The 20,069-nt window shown below is 47.9% G+C and overlaps 1 protein-coding gene across 3 annotated transcripts in view; it reads left to right on the forward strand.

Annotated features, from left to right (window-relative positions):
• Positions 1 to 20,069, forward strand: part of LOC138513577 (ubiquinol-cytochrome-c reductase complex assembly factor 1-like) — a 778,211-nt gene that overhangs the window by 651,883 nt on the left and 106,259 nt on the right. For all 3 annotated transcript variants that reach the window (XM_069628534.1, XM_069628535.1, XM_069628536.1), the window contains one exon: positions 1,888 to 1,965. In XM_069628534.1, coding sequence (XP_069484635.1) covers positions 1,888 to 1,965 — 78 coding nt within the window. The remainder of the gene's footprint in view (positions 1 to 1,887; positions 1,966 to 20,069) is intronic.

Here is a 20,069-nt window from a genome sequence, read left to right on the forward strand (position 1 = left end):
AGTTATGGGTAAATTGCTCTTTTTGGGTGTTTCATAACTTTGGCGCTGTTCGAATCTTCTCAACACTTTACAAAATAGATGCAGACCAGACTCTAAATGTCTCTGGAAAGTTGCAAGCAGTTTTTATCAAGGGTGTGTGAAGTTATAAAGAGTCCCCACGTTTTGTAAAGCTCCATTGACTTGCACTACAGAACATTTCTGTAGCCTACAGCTGGAACCACTAGGCAGATAGGTGCCAAAATTCTTCAAGAAGGTGTGGTCTGGTCTCCAATGGAGTTTTTCGCAAATCTGGTTGTCATCCGTCCAGCGGTTTGTTTAAAAGCTGTCAAAACGTAGATCAAAAAAGATAGTGATATCTTGGTACGGTCTGCGGAGTGACTTCCAGATATTTCCATTTGCTGACATTTCCAAGCGAGGGGATTTACTAGTTCGGACTCGTACAATGTGATTGCTTGGAGGCAAACATTTTTCCACAAGCTGCAATTGTGGTTCATGGACCTTTACCGGATCTTTGAATTTCGCTGCAAAATCAACCATGTTTTTTGCCATTATAGGCCATATTAAAGCCTTCTAGAACCCCTTATCACCTTGTCTAAGGTAACGTGTCCCAGAGTAGTGTACTATGCCCCCAAAACAGTAATAAAATGCAGATTTATATTGCAATACTTGTGGACCCACCAAACGTCCATGCATATGAAAAGGGGCTTATTACAGCCCCCTTGGCTTCCACTGATTCCACTTAAGGTGTGTGGGTGAATTGAAGCATGGCCATATGCCATACCTCAATCTCATTGGCCAATGGCCATGATCGCATGCAATGTTTAGTGACCCACAGACCCCCCGCAATATAGGGGTACAGAGGCCATTGACCCTGGCAGCAGGCCTGGCCCATTAGCTGCTTTGTTTTGAGAGGTGGCTGGGGGGAGAATGGCCTGGTTTAGGCCATGGCCTGAGCCCTAGGCAAAGTTGCCAATGACCATGGCCACAGGCCAGGCTCCCTGTCTACTTTGTAGAGCCCGGGCCATGGCAAGTCTGACCAACTTCTCTACATATCATAATTTGCCTTTTTCATTTTACTTTGCTACACACAAATGTGTGCTTTTTCAGATCTACATACACTATGCACTCCAATTGCCAGACATTCTTGCACATTTAATGATTGACAAATTAATATGGACTTACGACATAATAAACAGTCCTTAAATTGTTTGTTGCACAGTGCGTACTCATCAGTCATGTCCTATATGATGTCATCAGTCATGTTGTGGATGACTGTTGTAATGTCATCTATTATGTCTGGGGTAGCCTCAAGTGCAGTGCGGTGCCAGAGTTATGGTTCCTTTAGGTTTTGTTTTCTTGCGCTGCAACCATTGGGTACCTTTAACAAAGATTCTCACTGATATTTCGTACGTTTTTTGTAATGGTAACTTAACTAACACCCCTTTAAAAACATTGTGTGTGTTTATATGGATGTATGTATATGTGTTGGTATATTTGTGCAACATTCTCTAAAAAGGTTCAAAATGGAATTCTTCAAACAGTCAACATAAATTCCAGATGCAAAGCAATACAAGCCTGTCGATTCAATAAAATATTTCAATAAGTGTTTTTTTACATGGATTTTTAATTATTTTAAAACTACACTACCATACCCTTGTGGTAAACCAAGAAGTTCTCTGCTTCCTAATAATTATACTACTATGTTTTCAAACCTTCGAAGAAGTCATTCATCTAAGTCTTTTACTGATTGGTAAACAAGGCAAGAGGGGCATGCCTAGGAACTAAAATCCTAGAGAGCGCAATGAATTAAAAAGTGCATTGTAGTGCTAATGTGTTTCTCTTCAATAAATGCCCTACTCAGACTTTATATACTGTTGTTCTTTTCAGATTGATTCAGTTTCCCTGAAATCCAGCATGAGGACCATGACCGAACACTTCTATGCAGCTATTTTTGGATATGATGAGGTACACTTTAATTGTGACGTGTAGAGGGAAGTGTAAAAGTGGAAAGAGGCAGTCGAAATGCATATGTTGTGGATAAAGGATCTAACTATTCGGTTTGATAAACCCTGATGCTTTCTAGGGGCTCCTCACATTATAATGATTTTCAGGAGGACTGATGCTTCCCCAACACCCTAGAGTGCATGGCGAAGATAGATGAAACAGGGTGCTCAGACCTCAAGGGGTGGGGGGGGTGGGGGATATGTGTGTGTGTGTGTGTGTGTGTGTGTGTGTATATACACACGCGTACTCAGGCAAAGTGTGGATAGGGGAGACTGTTGAGGAATTGAATGGAGATGCAGTGTGTGGCTGAGTGTGATTTGTTCTGGAAGGAGAGAAATGGGTGTGTGGTATGTTATGTTACATTTGTATAGGGCCTCCCGCCGTATGTAATGACCTGGAAGCTCTCTAGGATGAATGACACTTCAGAAAATTGTAGGCTGAGAAGCACAAGGCAACTTTAACTCAGGCACCCTACAGAAAGCAGAGTCTAGTGTGGAGACGTTGGACGCCTAAGAGAGGATGGAGAAGAGGCAAGGAATGTATTAAAGGGAATAGAAACTATGTGACATCATGACCACCTTTAGTTCGTGGGACTCCTCTGTGTGCTATGCGGCGCAGAGCTATAAGGGGAATGTAGCAAGAATTAAGTGTATGAACCTCAAGGGTAATTGTCTACAGTTGAAGGATCTGCTACATTTTACATGCACTGCTCATGCATATGGTAGAGACTATGTGACAGCTGGACTGTATTTGTCATAAGACTCTGCCGTGTACTATGCTGCGGAGTACTACTTGCAGCGTATGTGCACAGTGAATGGTATGTCATCACATTGAGCAGATCTCTTACCTTGACTCAGGAGTTCTGTTGCAGAACACCTTTTTATGTCTTGGCAACACTGGCCTTGTTGCAGGCCACATGTGTTAAGTTTTTGCAAGGAAGGCTTCCTAGTAGGGCAAATGTGCATGTGGCAACAGCATTGACCGAGCAGGCCCTCCCAGCAGTCCACATGCACAAGTGTTAACAGTGCTGGAAAGGGAGGCCTCACAGTTGGCCACATGTACATGTGTCAACAGTATTGTGAGTGGTCTCACATAACACCCTTCGGCCACTATTGGTGGCCTCGCTGCACTTGGCTCTGTAAGAAAAAGGGTGGGGGTGGACATTAGTGGAACACTAGGAGAGGCAGTGATTAACCTGTAGTGTTTATGGATGCAGGTCAGAAGTACTGGTTACTGTGTGCAATTCTTCTTTCTGATTTTGACAGAGCAACTTAGTAGTATATTATCCATAGGGATGCACCCAAGGTCTGATAGACTACAGCGCGTTGGGTCTGATTAGCTACTGATGTGGAAGTGTGAGATAGGGTTAAAGAGGAAAGCACTTAGCCATGGTTCTGTTACTGCTAATATGCTAATTGCTAAGCTTGTGTCGCTGGTCTGTAGGTGGGTATGTATGTGTGTGTTGTAAGGGTAAGAAGTAAAAATACCTGTCTGTCCCTAAAACTAAGAGGGGTTTCCCTGCCTCAAAGAAAACTAATGAAAACATCAGGATATCAAACAAATAGTCCGTCACTGGGGGTCATTCAGAGGTTAGAGGTAAGTAACTGTTCTTACCGGCATGGCGCAAATAGCGTGTCCGTGTAGTCAAGAGCCCGCTAATAGAGGGCTATTACGACTTCGCGGGCACAAGCTTTGCGCCATGCCAGTAAGGGCATTACCGCCATGCTGTAAAAGGCACGAAAAAAGACCCTTAGCGGCATCATGCATAGCGCAGATTGCACTACCGGCATGAACCAATGCAGCATTAGCGGCCACCGCTAATAACGGTCACCGTAAATAAGCGGAACCGGAAGTAGCATCATCGCACAGGAACGGGAAGGAGCACAGCGGCCATCTTTAAAACACAATCCATTGCAATCCTCAGCACACAGGACCTGTGGGACACTGCTGTTCGTGGAAACTCATCCTCTAACACACCACAATGCCAAAGGCTATTAAGAAAGGTGCCTCCCGCCAGCGCAAGGAGCGCTTCAAGAAGTTGAGCTGGACATGCTAGCTGGGACCCTGCAGGAACATGCTGACATATCGTGTTCGCCCAGAGCATGAAGAGAGAGGCCATCATTCGCAAGAAAGAGATCTGGGCACTTGTGGCGCAGAAAGTAAGCGCAGTCGGTAACACCCCGCGCACTATAAAAGACTGCAGGAAGTGGTGGGGCGACTTGCGGCTGCGAGTACAGAACATGCTCTCTGCCAACAGGAGCCAGGCAATGGCAACAGGCGGAGGAGCCAGCTCCCCCATCAAGCTGTCCCGATGGGAGGACATCTGTGCTAGCCTGATTGGCATTGAGGGCATAGAGGGTGTCAGAGACATGGAGTGTGGCGCCACAACATCGGCAGATGGAGGCGAGTGTCCTAAGAAAACACTGTAATGCAGAGTCTGATGAAAGTCCACCAATATGTCTGTCCAAAGAGACAAGCCATGGCCCAACACACACACATTCCCAGCAAAGTTGTTGGACGCATCACAGACACATGCAGTTTCCTGCAGCAAGGCAATGCCGTACCTGACACATACCACACAAAGATGTAAATGGCATAAGTCACACTGTATGCAGGCCCCAACAAATATGCATGTCTTATACCATACGTCTTCCCCAACATGAGTGACCCCGACGTATGCCTGCATCACCCACCCATGTATCAAACGTGATCATCCAAACTGAAATGCCTATTACCCTTGATTGTGTGGATGATCAATTGTACAAATGTATGTATGATGCCTATGAAAACATCACTCATGCCGTCCCTCTCTTCGTCCCCCACAGGCTCAGAACATGACAGCGATGCCCAGGACTCACCCCCACAGCAAACCACACCCCAGAAGAGGGCCCGGGATGAGGCCAACAGGCCTTCCACCTCGAAGGGCCAACCCCAAGGCCCACCGTGCACCACCATTGAAAACACCTCAAGTTGCTAGGGCACCGGTGCTGCCAAGGGCCGTTGAGGCAGAGGCGCCAATACCTGTTGATCAGCCACAGGAAACAGATGAGGCTCCACACTCGGCAGAGTCCAGTTTGGCTGGGGAGGTGGCAGCCACAGCACCCCAGGCTGAGGAGGAGGCACAGGAAGAGGTATGGGTGCCCATGGAGGACAATTCCTCAGAACTGCCCCGCACGCCCAGTCCACTGCCATCCCCGAAATTCACATCTCTTGAGTCAGACCATGGCACCACCCCGGAGCAGTCTGGGGGGGAGTTAATTCAAGGGGCTATTAGTCCCATAGTGGAGAGCAGTGAGGCGGAACACGAGACCCAGGCACCGTCCACCTCCACAGGTGCACCCGCAGGGCCGCCCCGACATGAGCAGCTGACTGCCGTTGTGCGGCAGTTCGTGGAGGACAACGCCCAGGCAAGGCAGGAGTGGCGGGAGAACATTGCCTCTCTAGGCAAGACAATCACTGAGAGCACCGCCTCCATAGGCAAGATATTTGCAGAGAATACTAGCCGCCTCTGCGAGGAGGTATCCGCCCTGCGGCAGGTACTCAGCCGCATAGCCGATGCCATGGATTCAGAACGTCCGGCAACCCAATTTGAGCAGGCAACCACACCATCCTCATCTAGCTCTACCCAGACCAGTCCACGCCACAGGTCGTCGGGAGTGCAAAAAAATTGTTGGGACATGTGTGGGGGAGTTGCGGGGGAGGTGGAGGGGGCTGAGGGTTCGTGGGGGAGTTGTGGGGGGAGGGGAAAGGGGTTGAGGGTGTGGGGGGAGTTGGGGGGGTGAGGCTGTGTTGGGGAGTTGTGGGGGGAGGGGGGTTTTGGAGGGTTATCGTTTTCATTGTTATTTTCAATACACCCATTGTGTCAAAAGCAAGACCTGAGTGGACATTCATCATTGTGCATGTGTTATTTATTCACATACAGTGCATTATGTGCATGTATCCCCACACCCAGTGCCCTCTGTCAAACTATCATGTCACCCTCTGCAGCCATGTGTGTCAGTAATATTGTGCAATCACTGACTGACCCACAGCATGTCCCTCCTGTGCATCGGCACCACAATGATGTGCAGCCACTTCTTCTTCATCCCCTTCATCATCACCAGGTGGTTGCAGTTCAATGTCAGGGGCACGTTGCGTCGGATACACATGTCGTGCAGCATGACACATGCCGTGATCATTTTGGCCACCTTTCATGCCTTTAGAAGAGTACCCCACCTGAGGGCTAAGGCAGCGAAACCATGCACTCAACAGGCCGAAGATCTGCTCAATGACCACACGGGTACGGGCGTGGGATCGATAGTAGTCCTCCTCGTGCCTTTTCTGTGGGTTATCGGGCAGGGGTGAGGAGCCACGTCATCAAGGGATAGCCACTGTCACCTGCATGGGAGGCAAAAAAAGAAGGTATATGTCCGTCGATTCATGATGGACAGCTGTACTAGTCACACATGCCGGTAGATTATCGTTGGCCACATGCACATGTATCTGGTTGTATGCACGCCATTTTATATGCCCTCAATGTGTCCTGTGCCATGGAATAATGGTGTGGGTTGCATCTTCAAGATGATACACAGTGTGCTCTGCCGTCTTGTTGCTCATGCATTGTGTACGCATACAGCTGTGTCCATGTCCATTTAGTGATGTGTAGCGTTCTGTAGGATTTTCTGATGGGGAGCGTTGGCAGTAGGCTCTGCAATGTTAGGCATTCTGCGCTGATTTTTCCGATGGTGACATGCAGCAGTCCTGTGGTTGATCCGGGATATCGGGCACAACAATGTGTGATGATCTTGCTGGCGTTGCATACCATCTGCACCTTGTTGGAATGGTATTGCTTGCGATTGCGGTACACCACCTCCATGGCATGCGGGGCCACCAACTCCAGGTGGCTGCAGTCAAGGGCACCTATACAATTTGGCATGCCTGCCAGTGCATGGAGGCCACCTTTTGTTTCAAGAATTTCCTGGGGAGTCCGTGGTAGGGGATATGTATTCCGTTGTGTGCTTGAGGAGGGCATCCATCACTTGCTTCAGGATGTGAGTGAATAAGGATGGTGATATGTCATGCATGTGCCCCGCTGTGTACTGGTAGGTGGCTGTGGTAAGGAAGTGGAGCACCAACACTACCTTCAGTAGAGGGGGGATGGTGGTGCGTATTTCAATGAGGCTGAAAATGTTATGTATCATGTCCACAATGGTGTTGATGGTGTCCCGGTACAGACGGTACAGGGTGTGGTTCTGCTCCGGGGCTGGGTTGAAAGAACTGGCTCTGATGTTTGGTATTGGGGCTGCCTGCGTGGTTACGCTTGCTGCACTAGTGGGGCATGCTGGGCCTCTCTCACCCTCCTTCTCCTGCTGCGTCTCCTCTGTGGTGCCTGCTGTTGCTGTTGGTGTTGTTGCTGGTGTTGCAATGCAAGCATGTCCTCCAGCTGAAGTATTTATGCTACTATTGGATTAATCTTGGTGTGGAAAGGGGTGGGTGTGTGGGTGTGCTCTTTTTGTACAGGCACAGACTCCATTGCCTCCACCTGTGCTGATGGTGTGCACCTGTGGCAGTTGGGAACACTGCACATAGCATTTTACGGTTGGTCCGCAATGCCAGTATTTACGGCATGCTGGTATCCACTTTTAGTGCCTTCATGATGCCGGTATTTGCATGTCCGCCTGACTTGTGATATCCTCCAGTTTACGGCATGCCGGTATTGCCGGCATGAAGGGTCGCATGCCCGCGCTCATGCCGCTATTAGAGGCACCGTTATTTGCGGTGCCGCTAATAGCTGTTTGGCAGGTCGGAATAGCCCAGAACGGTAAGCATTGCCGGTAATCCTTTACCGGCATTGTTTTTCCCTTACCTCCAACCTCAGAATGACCCCCGCTGTCATATCCAAAAAACCCTGCTACTGACCCTAACACTCGTAGCCTGAATCTAATGTGCCAGGATATTATCTCAACTATGGAAATAGTGTAAAACGTTGCCAACAAAGTTCCAAATGTCTGGTGGTTTTAAGAAATAAGCAAATGTTCTCTTCAACAAGAAAGCAGGTTGTAATATCCATGGAATGGCTCCTTTCCCCTGGATTCCATCTTCTTCCACTTAACTAACTGGGAGGTTGTCTCCTTATTAGGTGGCTTTTTTCTCATCCTCTCATATGGGTGCGGATCCCAGACTCGCAATGCGGCAACAGCATGACTTGGTTCACTCTCCTGCCAAGTATGTGTGCCCTATTTAAATGTCTTGACACTCTTTAGGATCCCAGACCCTCTTGTTCTCTGCTTCTCGTGGGGGAGCACGTCCCACTGCTTTCAGGGTCCCCGCCCTTCTCAAATGCTCTCTGTACTTCTGCGGACCTCCAGCCCTTCTCGGTATGCCCACATACATTTTCTCTTGGTTTGTGTCTGCTGAAGAATTAGGGCCCTTCTGCGAGGCTCCGGAACCACTTGGAGACTTGGTTTCATTGCTTCGCTGCCTTTGGCGTCCTCCTTATAGCAGCTCCGCGTTTCAGCTCTCCAGGTCGGGGGTCATCCGAAGTTGGATTGGGGTTCTTGCTCACACTGTTCCTTCTTGCTGGTCTACCAGTGGTGTACATCTCTTCTCCGTGCTTGGCGTCTTCCCCTTCTCTACCGGGCTTGCCGGTGCGGTTCTCTCAGTCACATGTCAGAGGCCAGCTGCTCTCGACTTTCCTCCTCAGAGGGTAACTCCCTCTGCGTGTCACAGTTGACAGCGATTTAAACTCCTGCACTTCCCTGTTGGGGTTCTCTGCTCCAACCAAATATTGCAGAAGACTAGACCATTCTCTCCGGCTCTCTGGAGCGATCTGCATCCTACTGGATATCTTCTTCACAGTGCTTGAGTATTCTTTGTGTAAATGAAATGGTGTCCTGTGGTATTCTAGTCAAGCCTGAGGTATAAGGCTGACTGACTGTACAACAAAAGATGTTGGCCTTATCTGAAGATAAGAAAGAAGGGTTTGTGTTTGGTAAAGAGGGGGTTTGAGATGACGCAGGATTATAACGCGTTCTCTGTGAATGGTCGTTCCTCATCCCATAAGGGGTTTCCTCTCCCATTTGATCCTCCCCCTGTGTACCACCCCCAGGGGCACTGTTGTAGTGTGGACCCACCGCCCTGGCCACTTGTTAAAGGTGTCCCCCTAGGGGAGAAGGGACAACATCTACAGATTTGTCAGAGTGTACTATAAGGTGGTAGGAGATCTTAGCTGGGAGACAGTCAGGGGAATGGGGAGTAAATTTTGCAAGGCAAAGCAACCTTGAATCCTGCACTCCCACCACTCGCCTCTTGCATTCAGGTCCCATTTCACTCGCTCACGCTGCCCTGTCTATATCTCTCTATATATTTCCAATGGATTTTGTCCTCCCACGCATTCCTCATCTTATATATATTTGTATCCTGCTTTGCAGTTTCAGAAAAAAGATCGACAGACGGTGGTGCTGTGTGTCATCAGCAGCGATGTCCCTTAACGGTTGCCATTCCCACGTCCGGACATAACGTTGATGATAGTATAAATAACATGCACCACGCCCGTTGCCTGAGTTCCGTTTTTCCACATGCACAGCACTCCCCCGGGAACGGTTCGACTTGCCTTTGTGATTCTCTTTGACTTGCGTTGCAATACTTTTTGTGATTTGATCACAATGGCTACGTCGAAAACAGAATTCAAGAGATTTGCGGACTGTGATTTGAAAATGTTGATAAATGATCCGCACAGGATTTGTCTCTCGTACCTCTGTGAAGATCATGAAGTTATTCAATGCGGCTCTTGCCAATTGTTGACCAGTAAGACCTTGAAGGAGAGAGGATCGAAGGACGCTCTAGGTCAGTTGATTTCAAAATCTCCATCTTCCACACCTTTGAAAAGAAAATCTTCCCGAAGGTATGTGTTGAACTGGAGACAATTCTCCATAATGGCCCAAAAAATGCACCAAACATTCAAAGCGTTCGAGATCCAGGAGTGATTCCCATCACTCTTCTTCTTCATCATGGAAGAAGAATAAGAAATTACGCCATCATTCGTCGTCTTCGGAGTCATCGCTGATACAAGTCTGGTACATTTTCCCAAAAACATTGCCTCGGCATCCAAATTGGACCATTTCCGTGAGAAAATGAAGGAAGTGTTTTTGAAGGCCCCCCTCCTGGTCCCTCGAAATAGCCAAAGTAGGCTATTGATCCCACTGTTTGCTCCAAGACCAGCAAGGAATCAAGTAAGGCTTCGACCCTCGAAAGAACCAAAGAAGGCTATTGATCCCACTGAGTCCTCCAAGACCAGCACCGAAACAAGTAAGGCTTTGACCCGCGCGCCCAAAAGCCAGAGTCAGAAAGCCTCTGAGATGTCTTCTCGAGTGGTGTCGACTGCTGAAATAGCACAAAGCCAAACATTTCAGTGATTTAAGGAGTCGAAGGGACCTCGGACGTGTACCTCTGAGTCAACTTTGAGATTCAAACTCCAGTCTAAAATGGATTTCTTCAAATCATTTGGGTCCATTTTCGAGAAAGAAGAGGAGGAGGAAGGCAACGTCATCCCCTTCGTGTATGAATGTTTTGGAACGCCTAATGTACCAGGCAAAATTATTTCAGATCAAAGCTGTCTAGAAGACCTGGCTTGGTATGGTATTGTTTGAAGCGCTGAGACATAAAACGAGTGCTTCAAAGCACTCCAAGACAGGTGGGGGCGGGACATTGAATACAATCATTCATAAGGTCTTGGAGAATTCCAAATGATATACAATAATAATAAGCATAGTTGACCTGACAACATGTCTGCTAATTCAAGTGTGTTAACAGATAGTGGGGAAAAGCTGGGAGGGTGAGGAGAGTTGGGGTACATGCATAACAAAATGACAGAATGCTAGTGTGTGACAAGTAGTGAGGTTAGGGGGGAAGGGGGAAGAGAGGTGGAGGCATGTAACAACTCAACAGCCATTCTAGAGAACATTTCTTGCTAGAATGAGCACAAGTGGACATTGACATAAGGGGAATAGATTGGGGGGGTGGGGGCGAATGATTAAGTTTGTAGGGCATTTTAGAGTATGCCACTAACACGGGTGTTACAGGTGCACAATGCTAGGGGGGGAAAGGGAGACAAAGGGGGAGACAGACAATGAACTTACTGTGTTGGGGGAATTCAGTTTGTGTAAGTGTGCAGACAGGAAGTGCGAGTGATGGGGTAAGGGATAAGTGCACCTAGTCCAGGAAGGCCGGGTTAAGTGTAGAGGGTAATCTCATTGGATGCGTGCGTAGTGCAGCAAGTAGTGCAGAGGCACAGAGGTAAGTACAGGGACTGGTGTGGGTGCCCCCAACCTGTAAGGTTCATAGGTGATCCGGGCAACGAGTCAGTTAGATGAGCAGAAGGAGGAGGTAGCAGGTAGGGAGCAGAGGTTAGCAGGGGAGAGGTAGAGAGAAGGCAGAGGAGAAGAGGAAAGTCTTGAGGGTTTTCTGGAATTTAATTGGATCCAGCTCGAGACAGACAGGGGCAGGGAGACTCTTCCAAAGGGTGGCACCTGCAGAGGATAAGGATCTACCCCCAAGTCTGTTTGGAGAAACGGCTCACTCCCAGAGAGTTGGAGGACAACGATATGAGTGCTCTAGAGGGAGTGTATTTGGGAAAAATGTGTTGCAAGTAGTGCGGGCCACAGCCCCATAAAGCCTTGTGAACAATGCAGAGGGTCTTGTACTTGATCCTTGCAGCCACATGGATCCAGTGGAGCGATGCGGTCCCTGGGCTTGAGGCCAAGGTTAAGTCTTGCGGTTCAGTTCTGGATGAGTTCTAAAGGTCTGAGTGTAGAATTAGGGAGATTGAGGCAGAGACTGTTACAGTAGTCTAGTCTAGAGAGAACCAGAGCTCTGGAGACAATGAGTCTCTCGGGGAAAGTGAGAAAAGGTAGGATACTTCGGAGGAGGCTCAGCTCATAGTGAGATTTTTTGGATATGGCTGAAATGTGTGAGGAGAAGGACAGAGTGGAATTGAAAATGACCCCCACATTTTTTGCTTCACTGGTGGGTGTGGGGGCAGGGCCCAGGGGGCCCGGCCAGCGTGTGAGTGTGAAAACGGGAGCAGGGGTCCCAATGAGAACAATCTCTGTCTTGCTGGCATTAAGGCAAAGGTCATTAGCTGCACACCAGGACTGAATTGCGGACAATCATGAATGAGCGAGGAGGAAGAAGAGGCTGCGGGTAGCTTGAAGGAGAACTGAGTGTCATCCACATAACACTGAAAGTTGGAAGTGAAGCAGGAGATCCTGTAGGCCAAGGCGGCCATGTTAATATTGAAAATCAGGGGTATAGGTTAGTATCCTGCGGGAACCCCGCAAGTCGAGAGAGTGATAGCAGAGAGAAAGAGCCTGTGTTCCACCTGGGGTGGCCGGTCAGAGAGAAAGGCGGTAAGCCATGCCAGGGCCTAATCAGTGATGCCCAGAGTATCACAGAGTCGGTCGATCAGGGTGTTGTGATTTACTGATTTGAATGCGGAGGAGAGGTCAAGTAGAATGAGGACAAGGAGAGTTTGTATCAAGATTTGAGAGCAGGTCTTCACAGGTGGTCAGGAGAGCAGTTTCCGTGCTTCTGGATGCTCTGAAGCCAGTCTGATGATCATGGAGGCAACCAACCGATTCAGTGTGGGGGAGTAAGCTGAGAGATAGTCAATTTCTCCAGTAGTTTGCCCAGGAAAGGAGTGATAGAAATCGGGCAATAGTTTGCCAGGAAAGAGGGGTGACCAGAAGGTTTTTTGAGTAGTGCGCGCGCCAGAGAGTGTTTGAGAGAGGAGGGGAAAACTCCAGAGGTGAAGGAGAGGTTTGAAAGGTCTGCCAAGGCTGGAGCTAGTGTCAATGTTGTCCTTGATAGTTTTGGAAAGGCATGGATCCACCTGTTTGGAAGAGGCTTTCATAGACCGGACTTGCCTATTGACCTCCTCAGGTGGGGGATGCCAAAGGTGGCTCAGAAGGGATGTTGGTGCATTGGTGGGTGAAGGAATGAGGGAGGAAAGGTTGTCCAAAAGTTTTGTTGGTGAAATGTGCTGCCAATGACAAGCAAAGGGCTTGGGTGGGTGTAGTGGCAGATGTGGCTGTTGAAGGGTTGGCTAATTCCTTGCAAGTTTGGCCATGTTGTTCGATGCTGCAGAGATGCATGCTTGAATATGGACTCTTTTCTTGGATCGAATGCAACATCTATATTGCCTTTGAAGAAGGAGACTGGCCAGTTTTCCAGAGGGTGCACCTGAGGCCACCCATTTCCATTCTGATGCTCTACGCTTCTGTTTGAGGGCAGCCAGATCAGAGTCGTACCAGGATTTGCACTTTTTGGGGAGCTTCATACGCACCCTAATGACAAGGGCAAGGATGTCAAGAGTGTTGGAAATGGAGTGATGAACGTTAGAGGGGGTGTGTCAGGGTGGGAGTCAGCCACAAGAGTAGGAGGCGGAGAGTAGGAGGAGGAAAAGACAGCCACTGTCACTCTTTTCATAGGTCGGGTGTCCTTGAAGACGGGAGGCTGTATGGGGTGTGCCAGTGCCAGATGAGACGATAGCTTAAGGTGGCAGGGGAGATGAGAGTGATCGGTCCAGGAGAGTGCTGTAGTAAGAGGGGTAGAGAGGGGGATGTCTGTGGAGATGAGTACATCCAGGGTGTGTTTGCGGTGTGAGTTGGCCTAGAAGGTAGAATGGATAGAGCGAGAAAGGTCCTGAATAGTCCGGGGTGTCCAGATGGATGTTTTAGATTCCCGAGCAGAAGGAGTTGTGAGGAAGTGGAGTGGAGTGAGGCGGCCAGGTCAGCCCATTCAGATAGGAAGAGGGTGGACTGGCCCCGGGGGGGGGTCAAAACTCGTGACAGAGCTGTCCTTAGACCAAGTCTCAGTGAGGGCAAGAGTTCAAGGAGGAGGTAGATGTCAGAGAAGTGCTTGACGGCAGAGCGAGAGTTTAGAGTGGCAACATGGAGCAGATTGCCACTTTTGAGAGACTTACGAGCAGGGGGTACATGGGACAGCAGTCCTCCCCTCCCCCCGCAAGCGGTGAGAGTGCCTGAGAGATAGAAACAGGAGAATGTATAGAGATAGGAGATAAGTATGGTACTTGGGCTGTAGCGCATGTGGAGGTGGGAGCAGAAGGTGGCAACAGTGCCCTTGAAGAGGAGGGTGGAAAGTTGATAAGTCATGGGAGTATCCTATCAAAAAGGAGGAGGTTGGGTTGAGGACCCTGTATCAGGACAGTGCCATTTAGATGGACATTAATGATGACCCTAGAAGGGAACAAGAAGGGCCTCCCAGTGGGTGCCACCATTGATGTGTGAGGAGGAGTAGGGAGAGAGCAGAGTGACCATATGAGTCCATAGGCCAGGTGAATGGACGAGAAAGAGGATGTTGGTAAGAGTTTCTCTGGATGAAGCACTGGCATAGGTTTCAGCGATAGGTAGGCCTGGTTTGGAGGTCAGGGTTTCCTTTTTGATTTTCTCTTGCTAGATTTAGTGAGGGGTGAAGGATAGGAGATGGAGAAGCAGTTGGAGAAGATAAGCGAGATGGACAGTGCCATAGGGGGCGCAAGGCGGTACACTTAACCCGGCAAGAACCTGGGGGGTGGGGGAGGTGACCGGGATGGAGCAGGCACGCCAGAACACAGAGGGATGGGAAGCAGACAAGGGGGAAGACAACTAGAACAGAGGGCAAGTGAATATCAGGCAGCGTATATATGTGCACATAGCTCAATTCGATTTTAGGCTAAAGCAGAAAAAAGTAATGTTGGAGGTACACACAGCTAAATTCGATTTTAGGCTAAAGCAGAAAAAAACAATACTTCATGTTTGAAAGATACCAGTGGTTTGGATACCTCCCCCGATGTCCACTCTCACCCAAATGCAGCCTGTAGGATTGTCTTGAAAAGGGTGATGGAATATTTGGGATGGGTTGTATTGCAAAGCACTGAACCCAAGATGATCAGACAGGCATTTTAGATAGAGGCCCTCCTAAGGAGCCTGTGCTGCCTTTCCATAAACTAAATAATCTAATTATGGAAAAAACTAACACCACTACGGCTGTGAATAAAGAGTTAGTTAAGAAGTACAGAACCTCTCCTTTAGACCCTGTTTTTCTCTCTAGACATCCAACACCAGAGAGCTTAGTTGTACAGGCGGCAACCTCAACTTCAAAAGCCACAGCTTATCCAACCATCCCTCCAGATAGGGACGATAACCGGTATGAGTCCCTCTCAAAAAGGGTATTTTCTGTTGGAAGCATGGCATTATAAGGCATTAACGCATCTTGTGCATTAGCAAGATACAGCTATAAGTTTTGGAATGTGAGGGAGTCTCTGCATTTCAACATTGTGATTGCGCCGGCAATGTCATTAATTTTATTTTCATACACGCTCGGCCACACCAGCTGTCACAGGTAGAGCATTATGTGCAGATACTTTCTGCATTGACATATTTGGCGTGGGCACATTTTATATAGGTTTCGGCATGGACCCACGGCCTGTTATAGTGCCTACAGTGGTGTCACTGCCACCTTTTTGTATTCTGTATTTTACACACTAACCAGGTGCTGGCAAGTGCCTCGGGCATTGTTTATATATCAGTGGGGCATGACGCGTGACGCGTCAGCATTTACTTTTGCTCTTTTTCATGACACAACCTTTCACTCTAGAAGTCACGTGGAGAGGATTACATGTGCAGTAAAATCAAGCCCTCTCTATCTCTGAATCCACTGCTGACTGATGCATGAACGTCATCTATTTACTAGAGCTAAGCGGGGCCACATGAAGCAGCGGTTTTGGGGCTATTTTCTCACGGCAAATCTGAGCAGTGCTAACAGGTACATTATTACAGGACCCCTTTGGTCTATTTGTTTTCTGCCACAACAGGTACTTTGAACCCTTTTGAGCACTCAGCTTATCAACTATGGGTCTCCCAGTCATAAATGTGATTTAGGAGCCTGATCTACTGCCTCCTACATTCGGCGCTATCACCAGATTAGTCTATTAGAATCCGCATCATTTACATTTCTTCATCATTGGAATCAGGTCTGTAGTGCAGCTCCATAATATAGGAATTCCTCTGACCGTGTATTAGTTGTTTTACATTCAGTCTCTTTTACACTGATTGCTAGATATAGTGTCTCATATTTGCAGACCATGCTCTCTGCCGCCTCCTGGGACAATGTCTTCCTCAGTGCCCTTGTAAGCCTCTTCAACACATTCGTGCTACACCAGCCGTCAAGTGCCAGTCCGTGCATATTTAAATCTGACCAGTGCATATTCAGGTCAGTATTTTTGTGCTTGTTATGGCCTTCATTTGATCTCTGTGGGCTCTTCTTGAGATATAGTTGAACCCCCATTTTTTCGGTTCTTTCACAGAAAAAATGTACAAGTTAGAAGACTGCCTTTTCCGAGCCACTCACTCCAGTGAGCTTGGAAGGCAAGTTAGGTAAATTAAGAGTCTACAGAATTAAATCAGCAATTACATATAAAATGCATGTGGGAATGGAAGGGATCATGTCCACTGATACATGTTATACATTATTTACAGGCTATGGCTTTTGAACACAACACAGAATGTATCAAGTCACAGAAGTGATAAAATGTACGATGTAATAAATGGTCATACCCCTGAAGAAAGTTCTCAATAAGAACAGAAACATGTTGGTTGGTTTTTAGAGCAGTGTAATATTTGATGTTAAACATGCTGCTTTGGGTGGTTGCCATAGCGAGACGGCGGTGGTGGACACCCTGCCTCATGCAAGTGTTTTTGGTGTTCATTTATTGTTTAGGTTCAGCACTTTGTCACTGGGTGTGGTGTCGGATATTCATTTTTTATCAGTTGTGATGTTCATTTTATGATTTTATATATATATATATATATATATATATATATATATATATATATATATATATATATATATATATATATATATATATCCTTTTGGTTTTAAAGTAATTTTGGCTTTGTATGAAGGTTTAATAAAGTATATTTTTATATTCTCTTACTAATACCTTTTTCATATATATAGCAGCAGTGGCACATCCTGCCTTCCTCTGGCCACACCTTATAGTGAGGGGATACTCTTTGTCTTTATGTGGAATGTGATTGCCCAGACTGCAGAAAACATTCCTAAAGGTGAAATGTGAGGAGGGTTTAATAACCTTATTAATGATGGAACAGAAGCTTCCTGTCAGTCCCTTCAACCAGGCCTAGACTCATCAGACTGCATCGGTAGATCCATGGGCTCTAGCGCAGTAGTCAAGAGGTTTGCTTAGCTGCATACATCTGGGTTTGCCCCTGATGTTTAGTCAAGACTCCTAGACATGCCGTTTGATGGGTCCAGTCTATTTAGCCCTTATGCGGGCAACAGCCTAGAGAAACTACAGGTTTCAAAGGCTGCAGCAAAATCTTTGGGGGCCTCTCTTCAACTGCCTTGAGAAGGGGCAGTCATTTCACTATTACTTCTCCTTTGGCCAAAGAGGAAGAGGTCAGACAAGCCAGAAGCAAGGGCAAAGAAGGTTTACATGTGCCCCTAGTGGCCGTGGAGGAAATACTGCTCAGGGAGCAACGTCCTCCTTGCCCTCATCTGCAGCCACAACCCCAAACCCTCTCTGAGCACTTTGCTCACAGGAAATCAGTGTGAGGCGGGTTGACCCAGCATATGTAAGAATGGCATCTTGTTATTTCAAATGCATGGGACCCACAAACAGTGGCTCAAGGATACTGGCTTCCATTTCTACGAAGGCCCCCAGATTGTCCGCCGAGCGAACAATCTCTTCGGGAACCAGATCCGCACCTCCATCAGGAGAATCTTTCCCTGCTGGAGTAAGGTGCCATGGAAAAGGTACCTGTAGCTGAGAAAAAACAGGGTTGCTTCTCCACCTATTTCCTGGTCCCCATTAAAGACAGATGTCTGTGATTCCTCTTGGACCTGAGGCACTTGAACAAGTTCCTCAGGAAGGACAAATTCAAGATGGTCACTCTTTCTCAGCTCCTCCAGGCCTGCATTGTGTCACTCAATCTTCATGATGCTTACTTTCATGTGCCTATACATCACAGACATAGGAAGTACCTGAGGTTCGCCATTGGTAGTTCTCACTATCAGTTTCGAGTACTGCCTTTTGGGCTCACCTCCGCCCTGAGAGTCTTCATCAAGTTGATGGCGGTGGTGGCAGCAAATCTAAGGAGGAGAGGGATTCACATCTTTCCCGAACAAGATGATTGGCTAATCAGAGCTTGTTCTCCTCAACAAGCTTTGGAACATCTCTATAGCACCTGTCATTCCCTCCCCAAACTGGGCTTCGCCCTCAATTTCAAGAAGTCCCCCAAGTGACACGTTCTCACTCACTGCAATTTATTGGAGCAGTCCTGGACCCTTCCTCTGGGAAGGCTCTGCCTCCCGAGTTGAGGTCCCAGCATATTTTGTAGATGGTAATGAGCTTTCAGAACACCCAATATCTATCGACATTTGTTTTTCTGAGGTTGCTGGGCCTAATGACATCCTGCATTTTCCCTGTGCCGGAGGCCCACCTGAGGATGAGGTCCCTCCAGCGGGCCCTCCGATCCGAATGGTCAGAGTTCTCAGGCAGGATGATGGACCTTCTTCAAGTCCTGAACAAGGTTTCATAGCATCTGCTGTGGTGGGCCTGCAAAGAGAATGTGATGATAGGGGCGTTCAGACTGGCGTTGATGGCCTTTTTGACCCCTATCCAGGGAAAGAACGTTCTGAATAAGACAGCCAACACAGTGGCCATGCATTAGCTCAACAAAAGAGATGGTGTAGGGTCACTACTGCCTTGCAAGGAGACAATGCAACTCTGGTTTTGGGCTCTACACAACAGGATTTCTCTGTCGGCTGTTCATCTAGCCAGGGAACAGAATACAATGGTGGATGCTCTGAGCAGGCAAAGCAATATCTCCCACATGGGGGAGTTGGCTCAGGAAGTCATTCTAGAGATCTTCGCCCTTCGGCCAACCCCTCAAGGGGATCTGTTTGCATCCTGTATCAACAGGAAATGCGACCTGTTCTGCTGCAGGTAATTTCCTCAGAGAGGAGCTCTGGGGACGCATTTGTAGGGGACTGGGAATTTCCACTCTTTGCATTCCCACCAGTCCCTGTCATCCTTCATGTCATCATGAGGTTGAGGAAGTTCAGGAAATCCATGATCATGATTTCCCCTGATTGGCCCCAGAGGTGTTGGTACTCGGACCTTGTGGACATGGCCAACTACCCTGCATTCCGTCTTCCCCAGAGAGTGTTCTTTTGTCACAAGAGGGAGGCCGTCTTCTTCACCCAGGCATCAGAACACTGAACGTTCACGTCTGGTTTCTGAGAGGCAAAGATACAATGATTGGGACCTCCCAGAAGACGTTATGGAGGTGTTGCTTTTGGCTAGAAGACCAGCAACAAAAGCCCTATACTGCTGCCATTGGAACACGTTTTGCAGCTGGTGTAGAACTAAAGATATAGATCCTTTTTTTTTGCGCAGTACACCTGAAGTGCTGTCTTTTTTATTGCACTTAACCCATCAGGGTTGCAGGTGGCTACCATTATGCGATACTTGGCAGCATTATCCAATTTTAAACGCATGCCAGAACAAGGATTTTACTTTAAGATGCCTATTGTGATGCAGTACTTGAAAGGAGTGACAAATACATTCCCACCGGTTCCTTTTCTGGTTCCGTCCTGGGATTTGAATATAGTATTTTGAACATGTGGAGGAAGCATGGCCTTTGACTCACGCCGTGGCGAAATCAAAGGATGGCCGTGAGTCGGAGAGGAAGACACCAGGGGAGAAAGGTTTCTGGCCGGAACACAGCGCAGACAAAGCAGAGCTCGCCCGAGGGGCCGCGGCCAGTAAACCGAAGTTTCAGCATGAGAACAGATGGGAGGGGGGTGTGGAGGCCGGCTCAGTAATAGAAACCCAGGACCACGAGGAAAGGGAATGGCTCTCTGGTGTCCGTTCATTAATAGTAATGAACAAACAGAAACGGACGCCGAGCGAGATAACCGTGACATGGACTTGACAATACCTGCTCCCCGCTCATGAATACAAACAATAAACTCACCTGTGAATCAATTCGACAGCTACTCAGGGA

Source organism: Ambystoma mexicanum, chromosome 12 (genome assembly GCF_040938575.1).
Source record: "Ambystoma mexicanum isolate Mex_15411 chromosome 12, UKY_AmexF1_1, whole genome shotgun sequence".
NCBI classification, from domain to species: Eukaryota; Metazoa; Chordata; class Amphibia; order Caudata; family Ambystomatidae; genus Ambystoma; species Ambystoma mexicanum.